The following is a 22,996-nucleotide window of genomic DNA, read 5'->3' on the forward strand; positions in this document are numbered from 1 at the left end:
CATACATTCACACTAGGGAGCAGTCAGTTTTACAAAAAAGAAAACCCAAAAGAGAACAGCGACTAGTCACCATCATCCGACAACCTATAACGAAATAGATCATTTAACGATTACCAATCACACTCAAATAAACAAAACTAAATAAAAAATGAAAACATACCTTAACGAGACGAAACCAACCAATCAAACCGCACGGTGGTTCCGAACATCAACCACCCACGTTCTAAATAAATTAAATCAAAAATTTTCATATATCAATCATACCCAAACACACAAACAAAACAAATAAAACAAAACATACCTTAACAAGCAAAACCAACGAAATCCACAATAATCCTGAGTTTCAAACTATCACATGCTAAAAACATAATAAAATACTTATACGGGGAAAATACACCGGGACTCCCGGTCCCACACAGCTACAAGCCAAGCAACGGGCAATTGCTAACAGGACCCCAGCTGCCCTTCGCCTGTCCTTTAAATAAGTGTGGCTTATTAGCAATCTGTAATAGGGTTAGAGACCCCGCCCCTCTTTGATACCTTGCTACATTTAACAATTTCTTTCAGCGTATGCAAACTTTTGAGCACAACTGTATATTGAATGAGTTTTTGCGTGTGTGTTTGTGTTCAGTACAGTTCAGTACAGTTCAGTTCACACAGATCAGTGTGTGTGTGAGTTCGGTATTCTTCAGTTCTGGATGCTGAGGAGTCTAATGGCTTGAGGGACAAAACAGTTGCACAGTCTGGTCGTGAAGAATCAAATGCTTCTGTACCTTTTTCCAGATGGCAGGAGGGTAAAGTTTGAGTGTGAGTGGTGTGTGGGGTGAAGAGTCTGGTGTGTGTAGACAATGCTGTTGGCTTTGCAGATCCAGTGTGTGAAAGAGGGCAGAGAGACTCCAATGAACTCAGCTGTCCTCACCATACACTGCAGGGTCTTATGTTCCGAGATGGTGCAGTTCCCAAACCAGACAGTGCTGCAGCTGCTCAGGATGATCCCAATGATCCCTCTGTAGAAAAATATTCTGTTGATCTAATTTTGATATCTTGTGTTGTGGAAGTTTGGAGAAAATAGAACACTCACTTTACACAAATAATCTAAATATATATATGACTATAAAAAAGAAGACAAATTTTACTAGATAAAATACTAAAAATTAATACAGTAATCAATAATAATAATAATAATAATTATTATTATTATTATTATTACCATTAGTAACTATTAGTACAACAACAACAACAACAACAACAACAACAATAATAATAATAATAATAATAGCTAGAAAATGAAGCCAGATAATCTAATTTTCAATTCTATTGGTTGTACCTGTTTTCCGATTCAAGTGGCTGGTGAGACTTTCTTTGTGAGATATTCTTTGTGTTGTTAAAATCATCTCTCCAAACAGGAGGTGGCAAAAAAAATCCAGCCTATATATGTAACTGTCACGGACGCAGGATAAAAGAGACCCAGATGCAGGATAGACAAACAGAAACGGGGTTTTAATAACCAAAAGACACGAAACATAACGCAGACTGACAACAGAACAAAACAACAGTAGATTCCGCGCTGCACCAGGCAACGCGGCTTAACTAAATACTACTAACAATCAAGATACGTGAGGGACAGGTGTGCATAAACGGGCAGGAAGAGACAAGGGGCGGGGAAGACATGTGACAGAAAAACATAAACAAAAGGCACCTGGCCAGAGTCCGGGCTGAGCCCTGACAGTAACATACAAAGAGTAAAATATATTAAAAAAGTTGTGTGGTTGTTTTAATTGTTGTGATTATTACACTGCCAACTGAAAAACTGTTGAACTAGTAAGTCCACTGGCTGCCAGAAGTGTCCGTAAAAGTGTCCTCCCTTCCTCACATCATGTGAGTTTAAAAAAAAAAAAAGATTTAATGTAGTTTAACTTTATTCGTGAACATAGTTCAATTAAAGACATTGTCAATTAATATTTTCTAGTGTAGGCTGTTCAACTGGTCATTTAGATCTGTCCTCACCACAGCACTGCCCCTGAGGATGCACAGTGTTATTGTAAACTCTGTCTTGTTCTGGACACTACAGGACCTCATTGTGTATTTACAGTTTTTTATTTCCTTTAGATTTATTTGACCACTAGAGGTTCTCCTTGTGCTGTTTTGTGTTTCCTGCCACTTACCAGTTGTCATTATCCTCTTTCTGGATCTTTGTTGTGTTAGTATTCCTGATGTTAGCCTTTTGATTGTTATTGTGAAGTGGGCACTGGCAGTGCTGAACGCAGTATTTTCCTTTGTGTCAGGGGCCAGAGAGACTTGCCAGTAGCCTTTAGTGAGGTACAGGGTGGAGATAAACCAGGTTTTTACAGTTTCTCCACCAGGTCATCCACTTCAATTAAGAGGTATCTCACAGAGACCGATATCTAGTTGTGCTTCTGGAAGTCATTGCTTGGCTGATATTTCCTTTGACCTATGGCATTATGACACTGAGGCTGGACTCCATTAGTGCATGGACAGGATTCCATCCTGAAGTGTCTGGACAACTTCCTCCTGTATAGCCATGATGACAGGCTTCAGTGAACCAATATGGCTGCTGTCTCATCACTACTACTGAGAGATCTTGATTTTGTTGTGTCCAGGTGCATGAGGCCAATTGTGGAGGAGAACACATCGGTGAACTTGTCCAACAAATCTGTAGATCCTCCTGCTGCGATGGAGTGAGATCAGCCTCTATGAGGCATGCTCAGTGGGATCTGTTGGGATGAATCAAACACCACTGGCATAGACTCACTCCATTATTTTAATAAATTGACAAGGTATATTTGGGTGTCTGCATACTTACCCAGCTGTTGCAGGCGGTAGTTGAAAGGTCCCATTCTCTTGAGGACTGTGTATAGACCCTGTCAGTAAGCCAGGAATTTCAGGTGACATTGGGGACAAGATGCAATACTTGGTAACCTGATCGCCCTGATTGAGCTGGTCTGTAGGTACCTTCTTGTCTATGCTGGGCAGCTTCCATGTGCTCTCTTACAATAGACTTGGTTACTTCGTCAATTTGTACTATTGTCAATTGTACTCCAAGAGATTGCAGTAGGGGGAAGGCTTCTTATCCCATGCTTCATGAACCACGCCCAGCATTCCTCGAGGTCGCTGCCTGAAAAGGAAGCCTGTGGCATCTCTTACATGGCAAAGAGGACTTAGGGAAAGAGGAGGTCCCGATTCTACTTGTCCACCACCAGACAAGTAGCGGAACATCTACTTTAGCGTCTAGTTGAATATTTTGATGAGGCTGTCAGTCTGGGGGTGGCAGACTGACATCCTCAGGTATCTTCCAGGCAACAGATGACACAAATCAGCCATAACTCTAGAAACAAAATTCATACTTTGATTGGTCTAAATGTCTCTTAGTATTCTCATTTGGCCAAACATCAGCGGCTTTGTTAATAGAAGTGACTTTCTAAAGTAGGACCACTGGCTTTTTGGGAGCTATGTTCTAACTGTGTCTTTGAGTTTTTTTCACTGTCTCTGTGAAGGAGAAATACAGTATAGACAGGAATCAACTTCTTACTTGACCAACAGCATACTAACATACCAACAGCACAGCAAGACAACACAAAAGCAAACTAACACACATCAACACCAAGGTAACACATACCAGCAGCACAATGACAGACACCAACACCACGGCAACACACACCAACAGCAAGCTAACACACAGCACACCACAGCATCAACACCCCAGCAAACCACACATCAACAATACAACACCACAGCAACGCACACCAATAGAATATATATAACTAACACACACTGAAACTAACACACAAAAATAGTTCAATAGTATGCACATCAGTGATGTGCATTTGGCCAATCCAAACCTCAGAGCAAACAGATTGAATCAAATTCCACTACATCCTAAAAACAAAACTGCATTGGTGCATCCAAACACAAGTTAAAGTATAAATGGCACTGAATGAAATGTGAATTAACACAAGCTGTAGAAATTAAAGCTTTGGTTGGCCCGAGCCACTCAATATTCAGCTGACTTGGTGTTTTATTACATTTTATTGTTTTCTCCTGCACTGATTTATTCAGCTGATCACAGAGCTTCTTCTGTCTGACATCCAAAACGATTCATACTGATTCAGTGGAGTTTGCAATACAAACAATAGCATGTAGTACAAAAAAAAGCTGGTTTTACAGCATAACACCAGCTCTACAGTAGTCCACATTGTACCTAAACATTTTACTGTTTCTGTTTATGAATTTTTTTTTTAAATGATGATCGTGTCTGTCTTGCACGTTAACAAAACAGTACACTGTAACAGAAAATCGGCAGCTTTCCAGCAGGTTGGTTCAGTTCAGCTTACACACACACACACACAACACACACACCCCAGATAGCAATTACGTTTGGGCCACATGTGGGTATTATCTGGCACATATGGCCTAGATGTGGCGTGGCTATACAGATATGGGCCAAATTGTGGCCATATTTGTTTTGCCATAACTTTAAAATCGGCGGGAAATGCTCTCTTGGTTCACAACTCATTTTGAGGTATGTGGCCCAGATAACAACGAACACATGAGAACCATATGTGGTTGAGCTATGGTACACAGTGAGAAACACGACTTGTGGTAAACATTTGGCTTATACGTGGAAAAACACAGGAATCCTGAAATCAAGTGCGGCAGACATCCGCTGTTCCACACCTCAGGTTGCTATGCATCTTCCCTCCTATTGGTGGAGTGAAACTACGGCGGGAATGTGACTGAGACTCGGGCAGCGGGCGGCATTTCTGCTTTTCTCACGGCTACATTCAGGTAAGTGATTGGCACTTTAAAGTCATATAATTGAAATATTCAGCATTATGTGTCAATATTACATGTTATAAGTGTTTAGTTATTAGTTTAATTGAGGAAGGGGTCAAATTAGCTAATATTTTCCTCAGTTTAACAACAGTTTAATGTACAGGGGTCTGCTGGTTTGCCGTTTTAAATTCCGATGTTTTTGGCTATAAATCAACAGCACTTAAGTAAAGTTGGCCGCATATTCACAGATTGGAGTTTCCCGAGTCAATAACTCCTGAGTTAAACGCTGTTACTACACAAATAACACCTTTTTTTCACCGTAGTAATGTAGAGACGCAGCTACAACCAAATTTTCCTCAAAATCAGCTTTCCTCCGCGGTGGACAAAATACATAAGTCCATGGGCGTAAATCCCTGGGAGGACGGATTGTCCCCTCCAAAAAAAATTATTTAAAAAATATCGCACTCTGTATTGTGAAAAATATATGTATGTATACCTAAATAATTGTGTAAGTAGAAAAAACCCCCGCAAAAAATGCATTTAAAAACAGTTGAGTTCCTCCCCTCCCCTCCCCTCCCGTGCATTGTTTTATTTGGGACGACTTGGCATAATGTTAACTTAACATTAACGGCCACAATTAGCATATTGTTTAGCTGTGCATTTACTAAATGAGCACTGTGCTACGTCCAAACTGACCTCACTGTATTGTTTTGTATAATCAATTTCCATTCTGTTCTTAAGTATCTTAATTCATTTTAAATAAAATTTTAAACCTTTTTAATTACTTGTTTTTTTGTTGTGATTATTTTTTTATGATAGTTTTACTTTCTTTATGTAAAGCACTTTGAATTACCATTGTGTATGAAATGTGCTACAGTATAAATAAACTTGCCTTGCTGTGTCATAGACTAGATAAAATGATGGAGAAAAGGAAAATTTGAACCTGAGAAAAACTTTGAAAATAACCATAATGACGCGTCTCCATGTTACAATAATAATGATAAAAGCAAAGTTTTTCACTGTGGGGACATGTCTTTTATAAGTACAGTTTGACTGTATTATTTGTGTCCCCTTTCAAAAATTGCTCATGAGAAATTTTATATTTATTGTTCCCCCTACTGTTAAGTGAAATTTATACATGATAGAGACATGTATTTTGTTCACCGCGGAGGAAAGCTGATTTTGAGGAAAATTGGGTTGTAACCGAATTCTTATTTCATGATTTGAGTAATTTAATAGTTGTTTTAAATAAAATTGTATGAGAACAATATAGTTTATAGTTTATTTTGTCTTTCTTATTAAAATAAGCAAAGATGCAAATAATAAGCAATATGACAATTATTATAATAAGAAAGATACAAATCAAATAAACAGTGCTTCAAATTTTTCATCTTTTATGTTCCCACAAGTGTTAATTTATACAATTTTAACTAAAATTCTGCACTTGTATTAATATCTGAAATTATGCCTGATATCACTATGTAGCCTGCCTGCTTTTAACCCTGCTTCCTTTTTACAACAGATTTTGTTTTTGTTTTTTTCTTACAGATTTATTCAGTGAGGCTTTTCCCTTCAAATTATCATTGTGGACATTGAAAGTAAATGTAAACCAAATAACCTTAGAAGGAGGGCTGTTAAAAGAGTAAATGACTTATTTGACTCCCTTGGTTGCGTTCAAGATAGTGAGGAGGAATTACACTCAGACCATTTATCTACCAGGCATGTGTCTGATTCTGAAGAGCCATGTGCTGAGTCACCATCAGGGCTGGATTCTGATGATAACCAATCTGATGATGGGAATTTAGTGAGTGGTGATTTGGTTGCTTCACTGGCAGGCTGGGCTGTAAATTTTGGAATCTCTCTGATTGCTTTGTCTGCCCTTTTGACCATACTTAGGGTGCATCTCCCTTTCCTTCCTAAAGATGGTAGAACGCTTCTTAGAACAAAAACCTCTTACAAGACTCAAATGGTAGCTGGTGGAGATTTTCATTACTTTGGTATACTAAATTCACTAAAGACAGCATTTGAAAACATGTGGTCCAAAGTTCCTAAACAACACATTTTTAGACTGCAGTTAAACTTTGATGGCATTCCACTGTTTAATAGCAACTCTGTACAGTTTTGGCCAATACTTGGCATTCTTCAAGACTGTAAAGTAAAGAGGCCCTTCATAATCGGACTGTTCTGTGGTAGCTCTAAACCAAAATCTTTGAACGAATATTTGAAAGATCTTGTAAGTGAATTGAAAACACGGAGCTGTGGGTTTGGGATTAAAGGCAAATGGTTCTTTTTAAAAGTTAGTTCTGTTGTATGTGATGCACCTGCTAGGGCTTTTATAAAAGCCATCAAGAGTCACACTGGCCACTCTGCCTGTGGTAAATGTACTCAAACTGGCCTGTATCTCAAACACTGAATGACCTTTCCTGAAATGAATGCCCCACTTAGGACAGACCTCTCTTTCCGGCAGATGATAGATGAAGACCATCATGTTGCCAAGTCTCCTCTAATAGAAACAAACATTGACATGGTTGGTGGTTTTCCTCATGACTACATGCATCTGGTTTGTCTTGGGATGATGCGTAGACTTTTAGATCTTTGGCTGAGTTCAGGGCCACTCCGTGTTCGTTTATCTTCCCGGCTAAGTCAAGTAATTTCAGATTCTCTTGTAGGGTTGAGATTTTACATACCTTCTGATTTTGCACGTAAACCAAGACCACTAACACATAGACTGAGATGGAAAGCTACAGAACTCAGGCAGTTCTTGTTATACACTGGTCCAGTGGTCCTTTGTAATGTCCTGGCCCCACCAGTGTACAGCCATTTTATGCTTTTGTCAGTTTCTATTTATATTCTTCTCAGTCGGAAATTTTGCTTTCTGTTAAATGACTTTGCTCATACATGTCTAGTGTCTTTTGTTGAACATTTTGGCGTGTTATATGGTCAGGAATTTCTTTGTTACAATGTGCATGGATTAGTGCACCTCTGTGAGGACGTAAAGCAGCATGGTAATTTAGAAGAATTTTCTGCTTTTTCTTTTGAAAACTTCTTGGGCACTCTTAAAAAGCTTGTCAGAAGACCTAGCAATCCTTTGGCCCAAGTCATTCGCAGGCTATCCGAAATAAATGCTCAGAGCAATGCACGTGATGAGACTATCCATAGGACCCTTAGACGTGAACACAACAATGGCCCTGTACCTTTGATATTTTCAAAAGCAGTTAACCAGTTTCAAGAGGCTTTCCTTGGTGGTTTAGTCATTAAAATAACTGAAGGAGACAATTGTGTGAAAATACAGAATAGTATTGCCACTGTTGTGAACATCATTTTGAGCGAAGGAAAAGTATTTATTGTCTACAAAGAGTATAAACATAGAAGCTCTTTCTTTGACTATCCAATGAATTCAAGTGATTTGGGAATTTTTGTTGTGAGGGAACTCTCTGAAGACGTGCACATCTCAGAGTTTGATGGCAGTATTGAGAAGTATGTTAGGTTACCTCTTAGAGAAAATTTTGTTGTTTTACCATTACTACATTCTGCACAAGTTCATGAAACAGAACATTAAATATGGGATGTGTGGCGATAAACCAGTAAAAAAGTCTCAGTTGGTAAGTATTTATCTAATTGTTGTTGTTTTAATTCATAATGTCTGACTCCCTAGTTGATAAAACCCTGATAAAACCCGTTTGTTATTGCAAGATAAGGTGCTATGAAGTTGGGAGAACATTTTAAAGAGATAAAATTAGGTTCAAGCTACAAGGTCTTACTGTTAGGTAGGAGGGTGTGATATGTATTGTCAATAATAATATAGTAATTGTTGTTTTAGCTGACATTGCAAACATTTTTTTTGTGTGTGCATGTTTTCACTGTGTGACATAGCCTAATAGAATGACATCCAAATTTCAATATTATATAACGGAGTAAAAATTAGGAGTTTTTGGATTTTTATTTGATATATTTACGCATTATCAGTCGAGCAAGCAATATGTTATATATATATATATATATATATATATATATATATATATATATATATATATATATATATATATATATAAAAAAGGAGTTTTTAACTCTCCTGACAGGTGGTTGTTGAAAATATGAACGTGTTCTTTAAAGAATACTGTAGTTCCCTTAAAAAAGAAAATTGTTATCACTTACTCACTCTCAAGTTGTTCAAAACCTGCATGAACTTCTTTCTTCTGCTGAACACAGAATAAGATATTTTGAAGAATGTCGGTCACTAAACAGTTGATGGACAGTTGATTTTTCTCTTCTATGGAAGTCAATGGGGTCCATCAACTGTTTAGTGCCCGACATTCTTCAAAATATCTTATTTCTGAGTTCAGCAGAAGAAAGAAGTTCATACAGGTTTGAAACAACTTGAGGGTGAGTAAACGATGACAGAACTTACATTTTTGTGACTTGCCTAGTTAAATAAAGGTTAATAATGTTTTTCCTGAATATAGGCACGATTGCCAGTTTAATAGAATCAATATCAAACAAAGTTATATTTTATTAAGTACCAAATGTGTATGATGTACTTCTGTGGAACTCAAATGAACGTGTTTTAGTATGTGAACAATATTTTCAGTTCTGAGACTCTTGTTTTTCTTTTTTTGTTCAATAATAGGCATGTTCCATATTGTTTCTTTTTTGGAAACAAATGAGGTGGAAGTGGTGCCCAGCGGTTGGGTAGATGGTGACCAATGTGTCTGGCCACACCTAAGAGGGGAGAGCCTCACAAAGGCTGTGAAACTTGCAATGAAACCCAAGAAAGAGTGGAAAATCTGTAAAGTAAAGCTTCTCTACACAACAGGTAGTTCTTTAATGTTTAACCCCAATAAATATATGCGATACATAATATTTAATGTCTCACTATACGTTTTGCGCTTTATCAAAAAAAATTTAGAAAAACAGATTTTTATTGCAAAAGAAAAATATTTTAGTGTTTATAATATCAGTGGATTCTATCAACTTTTCTATTTTTATACAATGTTATCAAATGTATAAATGTTTTATAAATTATGCTTATGTTTATTCTGTTTACAGTATGTCCCTTTCACTCAGTAAGCCCGGTAAATTACTGTAAAATTACAAGTACAACTTTTCCACTAAACACAGAAAGGTGCTGTTCAAACACGCAATGGCGTTCTGTCTTTTTACCAGTAAGATACCATTCACACATCAGTACCAAAGTACTAGTAGCCTCTGATGTCAATCGTTCGAAATGACCTTTAAAGTGATAGTTCACCCAAAAAGTAAAATTATTTCATTGATTCCCTAATTTCGTTCTGAACCCGTAAGACCTTTGTTAATTTTTGTTACACAAATGAGGATATTTTTGATGAAATCCGAGAGGTTTCTGAACCATCCATATGCAGCAACGTCATTGCAACTTTCAATGCCCAGAAAGGTGGTAAATAATTTGTTAAAATAGTCCATCTGACTACAGTGGTTCAACTTTAATATTATAAAGCGACGAGAATACTTTTTGTGTGCAATTTTGGGATTATTGACATAGCAGTCTACAGGTGGTCAGAAACCTCTCAGATTTTTATTAAAAATATCTTCGACAAAGGTCTTACAGGATTGGAATGACATAAGTCAGTAATTAATGGCAGAATTTTAATTTGTGGGTGAACTATCCCTTCAAACACTGAACCGCTTTTTTCATCCACATGGATGAAAAGTGCTTTAGTTTCATCTGTCCAAGTTGACAACATTATTTTAATGTTGCAATAATTTACCAGTAGTTTACCAGTAAAGAATGTATGTGTGAAAGGGACTATTTTGACTATGTGGTTGTTATTTAGTCTTGCATGTGTTTTAGACAACTATGATGATGCCAGGAAAAAGCTCCCTGAAGCAGAACTCTTCTCTGACATTCAATCTGATACAGAGAGTGGGGTTAAAAAACCTAGACGAATTATGTAAGTACACATTTCTGTTTTCCAACATGAGTTTTTTATTCTATTATGAGTTTTATTTTATTAATGGTGCTTGCAAAGCAACATTCTTACTATCCTTACTGTCCTAGACCCATGAATGAGATGTCAAATTGACCGGCTCATTGAGGAGAGGTGTGCTATTACTTTTCTAAGCAATCTGAGTACCGGTACTTCCGGTACCGGGTCTCAAAGTGGCCTTTTTTCCCATAGACTCCCATTATAAATTTGGAGGTTTATAACTCGGTAAGCTTTTGAACTATCTACACCAAACACGGCCAGCTCCTTTAGGGTGATACCCTTATCAAACTTTTAAATTGGTGTACCGACTGGCCTTCCGGTTGTGCCGCAGCCCCGCCCCCAAAATATGCAAAATCAAAAAACTTTTTACAACATGGACATGTGACATATCCAAACACTCAGAACAATGAGGGGGACTTGCCACGTGCAAGCACCATTCACATTTTCTACGTTCTAGTTGTTATTATTATTGAGTTTTTTAAATTTAGCAAATAGCCCTTTCAGTATATAGCAGTAGTAACCTTGTGTTAATTTCTATTTTTCTATGAAAGGAAGAGCTTTAGACTTCAAAACTTTAAACTTTTGAGTGACGATGATGATGATAATGAAGGGCAAAATTTGAAAGGCCTGGAACCACCGCCTCGTATTAAGCCACCAGCATTTCAAACATTTCGTCAGTCAACTCAAAGCCCCGCTACAGCAAGACAGCAGCCTCCTCTCTGCCAGACATCTAGTCAGCCACCAGCAAGTGACCAATCCGCTTTCTACCATCCAGCTATTCAGCCACCAGCATGTGACCTATCACCTCTTTACCAGCCAGCAAGTCAGCGACCAGCAAGTGACCAATCCCCTTTCCACCAGCCAGCTAGTCAGCCACCAGCAAGTGACCAATCCCCTTTCTACCAGCCAGCAAGTCAGCCACCAACAAGTGACCAATCCCCGTTCTACAAGCCAGCTAGTCAGCAGCCAGCATGGAGCCAACCACCTCTCCAACAGCTAGCTAGTCAGCCATTGCCAAATCACCAACCATCTCTCTTCCAGCCAAATAGCCAGTCAACTCTAGATTACTTGCAGCCAGCAGGCTCAGAATCTGGCATAAGGAGAAACCAACCACTACAAAGTATGTTATACAATTGTGCAACTTTAAAGATAACTCGGGTTTATTACTCTTGATTATTAATATCTACGATTGAATGGCTGTAGAGAATAATGTTCTTTGGACATATGGCATTTATAAAATAATGTATTAAATTATCTAAACTGTTCTGGAGAATATATCAAGTCCTAATGCATCACATCGACTTGATTAATGTGTCAGTCAGCTAATATGCATGTTAATTTCTTTCAGTTTTGCTAAGGGAGATATTGACAAAACAAGAAATGATTCTAGACCAGCAAAATACAATTATGAGAATCCTACAGTCAACACATCGCCCAAGTTCAGAGATCGTCTTCCTGTCAAAGATGTAGAGTCTCTCCAGTGCCTGGAGGCTGAGCTGAAGATGAACCCTGATTCTAAATCAGAATTGGTAAGAACATCTAGTTTACACTTAACTGTTTATGTTCACTTGACACACAACCAACTGTTTACATGAATACTACACACGATAGTCATTTGGTCAAAAGAAAGATACCTGAATTGGTTTTCTGTGTGTGCACTTTAGCTGTGTCAGCATGTGCACCACATTAAGTTTTTTTTTTTTTTTTTAACTTATTGTGCTTAAAGGGACAGTTCACCCAAAAATGAAAATTTGCCCATGATTTACTAAACTTCAAGTCATCCTTTACCACCTTTTTAACATCAATGTGTCCTGCACATTATTCTCTCGTACATGCGTTTCATCGCTAAAGTTTCAGTATTGCTGTGCTACGCATATGTTTAACATGATATAGCAAAATGTCTAATTATAATTTAGTCTCAGATCATATACTATTGCTAATCTTATACTACTAGTGCAAATTGCCAGTGCAAAATCAGTTTTTGTGTGTGTTTTTAGTAATTATTGTTGGTTTGGTGTGTTTGAGTGCTTATTGTTACAGTTACACAGCAAAAGTTCAGTGACATTTTTATTTGTGCATGGTAGAAAGCAAGTACTGATAATGACATACAATAAATATGGATTCAGGCAGCAGGCTACACAGTGAACTGTATTGGCAAAAGCCAATGTCTGCTTCTTTTACCAATATATTTAACGATTTGTATTTCCATTCCAAACAACGTCAAACTTGGCACTGCACTTACTTGTGCCCATAGCAAGAAACCTGTCAAGCTTATACTCCATTGGACCTATGGTTCGAGAGATATGCGAATAACAGACACACACACACACACACACACACACAGACAGACAGATGTTCCTGTAATTTATAGATAGATAGATGGTATATATTCTCATACTGCCCAGCCCTAATGTGTGGCATGGGTTGGGCAATGACAAGAATGTCCATATTACAAATCTAGAAAATGTTTTCAGATGGAGTATGTGATAGATTATAGTTCATTTTTGAATATAACAGCATTTTCATTTTAGGGTGGTCTTTTTAAATGCATATTTCAACCACTTACACAATGTTTTTTTTTCCTCTGAGACTACCTATCTGGGTCTGGTTGGTGGCTTTGACCTGAAAGACACCGTGTGGAGAGTGCTGAAAGCCACTTTTACAACTGCTGTGGCACATGGTATGAATTGGAGAGGAGTCAATGGGAAGATTGGTGTCCAACGCCTGGTCATAACAGAAGTTGTCATTGGTAAGAACCTTTTTTAGAAGTCATTTTTATTTGTATAGCACTTTGCACAATACACAAATTTTCAAAACCGCTTTACAGAACATCGTATTATAATTTCTGTTATCACAGTAATAGTAATAGTCATGATAATGTAAAAATGTGCTGCATCACAGTTAATGCGTCTCTGCAAGTTTGAGTTTGAGCCGCTTATAATTTGCATTTGGGAATGCAACGTGCACCAACCATCCATAATAAGAATCGTTTATAAATCTGTTGTCAACAAAGAGAAATGTCTGTGGTTTTCTGCTAAAAAAAGCTCAGTGGTTTAACTTTTGAAAGCAAGACAACATAAATGTTAGTATTGTAATTTTACTGTTGCTCTGTAAAGAGAAATTTTTTTATTATAATTGTTTATTATTATTGTTTATCAGAAGCAATCCACATTATTGTAACTATTATTATTATATTATTATACTTATTACATAAGTACTCTTTTTTACAGTACAATAGTGTATATAATTGCAATAGTAAGATATCTTTTTATTAATTTAATTAAAATAATAATCATTACAGGGGATGGGTTGGCTATTCTTGTTTTCCCTCTTTTTTCTCATTAGCTGATCACATCCCTGGCTCACTTAAGTGACTGCATTTTTTTTTATTATAAGTTCTTTTGTTTTTGCATAAAGTTATTTTTTATATTGTATTGTATTATATATTGTCAATCATACATTTTAAAGCTGTAATCAAAAATTTTTTGCTTGAGATTATCATACTGTCAAAGTATGCATCTGTATTTAAGTTCCTCCTTGTATTCAGTACTTGGCTGTTTGTGCTTGCACGCTGTCTCACATCATTGTGTTTGAGTTTTTGTGTTAGTAAAAACAATTCTATTTGAATTTTCTTCATCGTCTTTGGACTAAAACGTGACATTTATGCTATCTGTGTTGGTGTGTTTTTACATTAAAGTGTGCATGTGTTTTTTAAAGCAGAATACATCCAGAGTTGTAAACTTTAACCGGTTGGTGAAAAAACAAACAAAATCTAAATAATTTGTCATAAGAAATTATAGTATTATTATGGCCCACATATTGGAAAAATACAATTTGCAATTCCTTTCGAAAATATACTGGAAATTTTTTTTTTTGGTCAATCAGAGGTGGTTAATTATTGCAATGAAAATATTAAAGGAAATAATTTATATTTATTGAAATTTTTTTCCCCATTATCCTCCAGCTCTAACTTCCAGGTTGTATTGCTGCTAGCATTATTTAAATTCATCTTTATTGCAGGTGCAGTCAGGCAGAATCCCCTTTCTGCAAAAGCCTCAAATAAAGAGATCGAAACCAACATAATTAAATGGTTGCACCTCGCTGGAGACCGAGAGGGGGGTAGGAGGGAGCGAATGAATAAAAGAGAGGCCCAACAAAACACTGCCGACCCTCATTAGGCACATCATCAAAAGCAAATTCAAGTTCTCTACAAGTTACTCTGATTTTTTGTATTTTCTTCTGTGATTTTTATTTTATTTTATATTTTTATGAGTTTAATACATTCTTAAATGTATTCTTATGTTTATACTCTTAAAGCTGTGATGATTTAAACACTTGTTTTGAAATAAATTGTTTTGAGTACATTTGTTGTTGAGTGTTTCATTTACCTTTAAGTTAACATACTGTCAGCTGCATGTGGGGCACATATGGGCCGTTAGATTTTAACAGAACTCAACCATGCTAAAATTGCATATAAGGCTCACATATGGGCCACATTAAATTGTATTATTTGTCTCATGTTTGGTGGAGTTATGGCACTCCTTTGTTTCAGTTCTTTCAAAGAAGAGGTGAGCCATATTTGGGCCTCATAAAATTACATTTGGCTCATGCTTGGTGGACTTATGGTACTGCTTTGGTTCAGTTTTGGCAAAGAAGAGGTGTGCCATATTTGGGCCACATAAATTACGTTTGGCTCATGCTTGGTGGACTTATGGCACTGCTTTGGTTCAGTTCTGGCAAAGGAGATGTGTGCCATATTTGGGCCACATAAATTATGTTTGGCTCATGCTTGGTGGACTTATGGCACTGCGTTGGTTCAGTTCTGGCAAAAAAGATGTGAGCCATATTTGGGCCACATAAATTACATTTGGCTCATGCTTGGTGGACTTATGGCACTGCTTTGGTTCAGTTTTGGCAAAGGAGATGTGGGCCATTTCTGGGCCGACAAACACAAACTAATCTGGGCCACAGCTCAGCTGTTTATCTGGCCCAAAGGAAATTTGCTGACTGGGTAGCTAGTAAAAGAGTGGAACACTATAAAATAAGCACATGCCATTCAGATTAAACAGGATATCTAATGCTTCCTTAACAAATGCAAATACTGATATAAACAGTAGGTGAAGTATTCAGGGCTTTTTAGGATGCTTAACAGAAACATTTAGACTACTATTCAGCATTAAGACTGGCATCACACAGGTGTGGTGGAAATTTTTACTGAGGAGCTGTTTGTAAGCATTTGATTTTCTATGCGAGTTACTGGTAGTGTGACTAGACATTGTTATTACCAGGGACTGTTTTTGCAGAATTTGAAAGGAACAGTCATGTGGAAGCTTGTGGGAAGGGTTGCCAGGCTTCTGCAAAAGAAAAACCCCAAGTACAACTAAAAAACTGTGAGGCTCATGCTTAATATAACTTGAGGGGTTTCAAAAAGAACTGGTGATTTTCAGCAACCTGAGTGAGAGGGACCATTAGCGACTAGATGTGGGGGTGTCCAGTGAGGCAAACAATCTGAGAAAAGTTTAAATTTATGCTAATTTGAAGGGATTTAATAGACCATTGTGAGCAAAGACAGATCACATTTGATCTGTAGCCTCCTGTCCTGACGCGCAGAAGTAACACTATTGTGACAATAGCTTAGATTATAGTTTAACAGCATTTAAAGCAAAAAATAATCATTGTGAAAATACTCAGTTTTTATTAATAGGGTTTTTAATCCTAGGGTAGCTCCTAGGGTAATCTCCTCTCACTGCACTGGTGAATTTTATATACAATCTACCCCTTCACAATGTTTAATTTTAGCTGCAAGAAAACTGATTTGTTGTCAACAAATCAGATAAACTTATCTTCTCTTTCCCACCCTCAGATAACACAGCTTCTGACCGGATCTCAGCATGTCTGGCAGAAATTTCATCATGGATGACTGCTCATCAGTTAAAGCTCAATCCTAGCAAAACTGAACTGCTGTTCATCCCAGGTGATTCATCCCCAGGTCATGATCTTGCTATATCCTTGCGCAACAATCTGATCTCCCCTTCAGCCACAGCTCGCAACCTTGGGGTAACCATGGACAATCAACTGTCTTTTTCCTCTCATGTTGCTAACGTGACTTGCTCATGTCGGTTTCTGCTGTACAACATTAGAAGGATTCGGCCATTTTTGTCCACACAGGCTGCTCAGGTACTTCTTCAGTCTCTTGTCATTTCTAGACTGGATTACTGCAATGCACTGCTGGCAGGTCTACCTATGAACGCAATCTGTCCTCTGCAAATGATCCAAAATGCAGCTACACGGCTTGTATTCAATGTTTGCACTTATGTACGTCGCTCTGAATAAGGGCATCTGCCAAATGCTGTAAATGTAAATGTAAATGTCAAAAGTAAAATGCTAGGAACACTTAATAGTGGCATCATAGTACAGTGACTAGCAACTTGTAGTGCTAAAATTGCTTGTTTAAAATTGAATATCCCCTGCTAAAAAAGAAAGAAAAAGAACATGACTGGTGTCGCCTATACATCTCGCATCAATTGGACTGACTGAGCAGAAGGCACAGATAACCAGAAGCATACACCCACTCATACAGACACTCATATTTTCAAACATGCATGTGGAAACGCAGGAACAAATAAATACATTTCAAATATTTCTTTAAAATAATTAAAAAGAAAAAAAATGTGTGTATGTAATCTGTTATATTTAATTAATTAGTCACTTGGTGATTGTTGGAATGGGTTTTCGGTACAACGGCTTGAGTGGTTATTTCATTCCTATGAAAGTCTTCATCAGTCCATGGTTGACTGCAGTGGTTAGGCCATTAGCCATCCCTGATATGGGACAAAGATTACACCAAAGCCAGACTAAGTTTGTTAAATTTGTTTCCAAAATTGCAGTCTGAATGTAAAACATAAATGAATGTACACATAAATATAAAACTAACAATAGTTACCTTAAAATTACAAGGAAAAATGTTAAATTGGTAGAATGGTCAAAAACCTTTACATAATGTGCCACATGTTTAAATGGATATACAGAGTTTTTTTTGTTGTGGTCTTGCTGGGATTATACTAGCATCCAAAAGACAACATATGTTGACCAGCACACCAGCATCCCAGGCTGGTCGACCCGCACACCAGCATCCCAGGCTGGTCGGCCAGCACACCAGCAACCAGCACCTAATGCTGGACCATCATACCACCATCCCAAGCTGGTAGACCAGCACACCAGCAACCAGCACCTAATGCTGGACCAGCATCCCACCATCCCAAGCTGGTCGGCCAGCACACCAGCATCCCAGGCTGGTCGGCCAGCACATCAGCATCCCAAGCTGGTCGGCCAGCACACCAGCATCCCAGGCTAATCGGCCAGCACACCAGCATTACAGGCTGGTCGGCCAGCACACCAGCATCCCAGGCTGTTCGGCCCGCACACCAGCATCCCAGGCTGGTCTCAGCATGCAAAACCTTATGCCTTATGATGGACAAGCAATGCTGTTTTTTTTAGCAGGGTATACTGAGGTAAACCCGGACACCTGCTGCCAACCTGTCCCACCAGGCCATGCAATAAATGAAACACCCTGGTGAGTTTGAACATTTTCACCTCCCGATCTCAGAACTGTGCCCAATTTGATGTGTGGTTAAAGGTACAGGGAAGGGAAATTGATCTGGTAGCTCCCATTGACTCCGGTGCTGCGGGAAATTTCATTTCGGGGGAGTTCGTCAGATTGAATGCCATTCCACTAACGGAGTGTATCTCTCCCTTGGCAGTGTAGGCGATAGACGGTCGACCGCTCGGAGAAGGACAAATACAGTTTGTTACTGAGAAGATCGAATTACAAGTGGGCTCCTGTCATAGTGAAACCATCCGTTTTCATGTTATCACCTCTCCTAATCATTCACTGATCTTGGGCCTGCCATGGCTGAAGCTCCACAACCCTATTATTTCATGGAGGGAGCAACAGATTATAACTTGGGATAAAACCTGCACTCAACATTACCAGCCCTCCAAGACAACATTCCAAATTAACTCCACAATCACCACACATGACTCCCCTGCTATTCCCAGCCTTCCGGCCGAATATCACAATCTCGCTGAGGCCTTCAGCAAGGTCAAGGCCACCGAGTTACGTCCTCATCGACCCAGTGATGGCTGCATCGAACTCCTGCCCAATACCACACCGCCCAAGGGCAGAATCTTCCCCCTCTCACATGAATAAGTACATTGAGGAGGAGTTAAAGAAGAGGTTTATTCTGCATTCTGTATCACCAGCCTCTTCAGGGTTCTTCTTTGTGGAGAAAAAAGACAGAGGGCTCCGACCTTGCATCGACTATCGGGCTTTGAATGAGATCACCGTAAAGTTTTGCTATCCTCTCCCACTCGTCCCATCAGCCCTAGAACAACTGCGCAAGGCCAAATATTTCACCAGACTGGACCTACGCAACCCTTACAACCATCATTCGCATCACAGAAGGAGACGAATCAGTCCATCAGTATTTCAATCTTTCATCAACTATGTTTTCCGGGATATGCTGGATCGCTGGGTGATTGTGTATATTGACGACAGCCTCATCCATTCCGAGACATTAGAGGAACACATCCAGGACGTACGAGCAGTGCTGAAACGCTTGATCCAACATCAACTCTATGCTAAAGCAGAGAAGTGCGAATTCCACAAGACCTCCACATCCTTCCTGGGCTACGTCATCTCTGCCGGTCGCCATGGATGATGCCAAGGTACAAATGGTGCTAAAGTGCCACGACCTCAATTCATCAAGGAACTACAGCGTTTCCTCGGGAAGGCACCGTCCCATCTCACGTGGTCACCCGATGCAATTACAGCCTTTTGCCTTTTGAAGGAGCGTTTCACCATGGCTCCCATTCTCCATTACCCTGACCCAACTCGACCGTTCATTGTTGAAGTGGACGCCTCCAACACAGGAATCGGAGCGGTTCTGTCACAGTGACAGGGTCCGGCTGAAAAGATGTTCCCGTGTGCTTACTTCTCCCAAAAAGAAGGCTACCGAATGCAATTATGATGTAGGGGACCGCGAATTGCTAGCCATAAAGGCAGCATCCAGAACCCTCCTGCTGAGTCCATCCCCAAGACTCAAATTGTCGCTTCCATTCAATGGGACATCATGACCGAGATCTCTCAAATCAACGCGCTGTCTCTGCCTCCTGCCGACTGTCCTCCCACCAAGACCTACGTGCCGGAGAACTTATGCTCAGCCCTCCTCGAACTACTGCATGCCTCTCCAAGCTCCGGTCATCCCGGCATTTCGGCCACTACCCGACTCGCTTTGAATCAGTTCTGGTGGCCCTCTCTATCCGAAGATGTAGGAAACTTCGTGAGAAAGAGAGTGCGTGTCGTCCCCCATGATATAGCGGGGCCCCGGATGCATGCATTTTCCCTGAAATATATACATATATATATTTATTTCCCTGCACTAGACAGACAGGACAGACAATTGACACACATACACAGAGCGCTTCCTGAAGACAAAGAAGCTGGAGTAATGTGACGTAGATGCCCTTATATAGTTTTACTGGCGCATAATCACTTTGTCACATGTACATCCCAAGCAATTAAGTTGCTGTGTGTGCACACAGAGCTTCAGACACAACTTCTTCACAGAAGCATTCCCATAGCATCAGCCCTGACGCAGCATCGAGTTAATACAGAAAATGGCACTATTGCTGTGGGTCTTTTGATTTGCATTTTTAAATTTTGAACCATGTTTTAACCTCATAAGTCCTATGCCATTAAATATCTAATTTAGTTTTCCAATTATGTTATTTGAGATTATTACAGTGCTGTTTTAAAATCCTACAGCTCACACCGTGTATTCATTTTGCATCCCAGGTGCAGTTTGTGTTATTGGTTACAATGTTTTAGGAAATTTCACAGTAATTTCAGACACATTGCAGTCACGTCGACCCAAAGATTTGTGAGATGATCAGAGATGATCTTGCCACAGTTTCTCCAATTTACAGTGAGGATTCTCCATTACAGCACAGACACAGATCCACCACACTCCCACATCCTGTAGAGAGACACAATGACACTCTTCATTAAAATTTTTATATTCGTATAAGACTTAATTTAATGTTGATGTGCTTGTAAAATGATTATATAATTCAGATATGACCTGAGAGAGAGAGAAAGAGAGAGATTGAGTTTTTTTTAAATAATTTATTAGAACTGTTTTTTTTCACACAAGTTCATTGCATCTTTTCACATCTTTATACAAAAATATTTTCAAAGATTATTTCTCCATTACTTAGGGAGAATAACACATTATTAAAATCCCAAATATTTGTAAATGTTTCCACATCCTTCATTTTAACATAGTATTTGTATTCCAACATTATCCTTGCTTTTAACAAACACTTGAAAATTGACAGTCACAACTTGAATTATTTTTCAGTCTTTTTCTTTCTCATGTTTTTTTTTTCATGGTTTTTTTTAATCGCTTGGACACATAACATGCAGAGCTTAGACAGAATTGGAATCTGCCCAAGGGAAAAATCTTTACTATTTCCCAAGCCCAGTGGTGTGATGGACCCTTGTTATCTGTTAGCCTAGGATTTCTATTTCTCTTTCTGTTAGTGCCTCCCAAATCTTTCTTAGAGCCATGCTCTACTATACAAATAGATTGAATTTGCAACACTCTTGCCACTGTCAAAGAGTTGTTCAAGTTGCTTCCCACCAGTTCTACTAGGTTTTGTACCTTGACCACTTTCCTATCAAGTAAGACGTTCAATGGAAAAGAGAAGTCTTCATGCACCCTTTAGAAGCGGTTCCTTCAAAAGCCAGTACACAGATGTACTCAGGTCTGGTCTGCTTTTTTCCATTGTGGCTCGTACACTTTTGCAAAAAAATGGTATACAGTTTAAATTAAAAGCTGATACATCAACATCAAAAATTTATTTTCTAAGATTCATGTTTCCCACCTTTCCAAGAATAAACTCTGCATCCTGTTTCCAAGTTAAGACTGATGAACCACACAGCAAATTTTGTAATCTAAAAGTGCCTTTTCTGATCAATAAATGAGTTACCCATTGCCCTCCTTCTTCTTTTGGTAGATATAGAACACTCTGGGGTAATCAATGCAATCCGTCCCCAAAAAAAAATCTAGTATACCCTGCTAAAAAAAACAGCATTGCTGGTCCAGCATAAGGTATGTTTTGCATGCTGGGACCAGCTTGGGATGGTGGTATGCTGGTCCAGCATTAGGTGCTGGTTGCTGGTGTGCTGGCCGACCAGCCTGGGATGCTGGTATGCTGGCTGACCAGCCTGGGATGGTGGTATGCTGGTCCAGCATTAGGTGCTGGTTGCTGGTGTGCTGGCCGACCAGCTTGGGATGGTGGTATGCTGAGAATTGTAATTCACTTTTTAATAAAGAAAAACATTCTGGATATTCCTATCTCAATCATTTACATGGCTTTCTTTTATATATATATATATATATATATATATATATATATATATATATATATATATACATATATATTAGAGATGAGCCGGATACTCGGCTGAAACAAGTGTCCGGTACGGATAAAGAACTTCTGCCAAGTACGAGTATTATACGAGTAATACGAGTCAATATCTGTGCTCGGATTGAATGAAAATCATCATTGGGTAGCTGATTGTGTCAGCGTTCTGTGATCGGCTAGTCACAGCGCCCCTCCCCTACACACATACAGATGTATTGTGTTGCTGTGTCTCGCTCTGCTCACTCACAGTCACACACAGAACACTGTTCTGAGAACAGCTCTCTGTCTCTCCCTCAGTCACTCGGGTTCGCGGGTCTTTTCCGTTAACGTTTAGAGTTTCTTCAGCTTTTTACTTCGGGTTGTAACGTTAATAATACGTACTTACTAACCAGTAGAGTTCTGGTAAACGTGGGTTCGTTCAGACGTGGTGCTTGCTTGGTCGAATGCGACTCGCATTGCGTCTCTGCCTGTCGGAGATTTTTTTTCTTTTTTAAACCTTCAGCTGTCTCTAACCAGTAACCAGACACTGAGTGTCTGACACGTTTTTGCTGTATTTAATAAAAACATAAAGGTAGTAAGATAGTGTTATAAATATTACAAATTAATTTTTACCAGTTAAAGTCCCGCCCATTTCAAGACAAGCCCCGCCTACTTCCTGGTTAGGTCCCACCCACTCCGAGTACAGATTCGGATCCGGATAATTCATATGGTTAACAGATACAGATACAGATAATGCTGTACTCGCTCAT

General features: G+C 38.9%; 1 protein-coding gene across 2 annotated transcripts; it reads left to right on the top strand.

Annotated features, from left to right (window-relative positions):
- Window positions 1-9,233: 9,233 nt before the first annotated feature.
- On the top strand, window positions 9,234-15,075 carry LOC132858889 (uncharacterized). Of its 2 annotated transcripts, XR_009649660.1 has the most exons (6): window positions 9,234-9,607; window positions 10,622-10,721; window positions 11,309-11,877; window positions 12,106-12,286; window positions 13,347-13,506; window positions 14,778-15,075. XR_009649660.1 is itself a non-coding variant. In XM_060889433.1 (5 exons), the coding sequence occupies exons 1-5, from the start codon at window positions 9,424-9,426 to the stop codon at window positions 14,933-14,935; spliced, it is 783 nt and encodes a 260-aa protein (XP_060745416.1). In that variant the 5' UTR covers window positions 9,234-9,423; the 3' UTR covers window positions 14,936-15,075. The 2 variants fall into 2 exon arrangements, 1 of the variants encoding a protein (XP_060745416.1); XM_060889433.1 differs by lacking the exon at window positions 11,309-11,877.
- The last annotated feature ends 7,921 nt before the right edge of the window (window positions 15,076-22,996 follow it).

This window comes from Tachysurus vachellii, chromosome 16 (genome assembly GCF_030014155.1).
Source record: "Tachysurus vachellii isolate PV-2020 chromosome 16, HZAU_Pvac_v1, whole genome shotgun sequence".
Lineage (NCBI taxonomy): Eukaryota > Metazoa > Chordata > Actinopteri > Siluriformes > Bagridae > Tachysurus > Tachysurus vachellii.

Coding starts and splice junctions, on each gene's coding strand:
- LOC132858889 (XM_060889433.1), top strand. CDS start 9,424: ATGTTCCATATTGTTTCTTTTTTGGAAACAAATGAGGTGGAAGTGGTG. Junction 12,287..13,346: donor CTGATTCTAAATCAGAATTG/GTAAGAACATCT, acceptor TTTTCCTCTGAG/ACTACCTATCTGGGTCTGGT. Junction 13,507..14,777: donor CATAACAGAAGTTGTCATTG/GTAAGAACCTTT, acceptor TCTTTATTGCAG/GTGCAGTCAGGCAGAATCCC.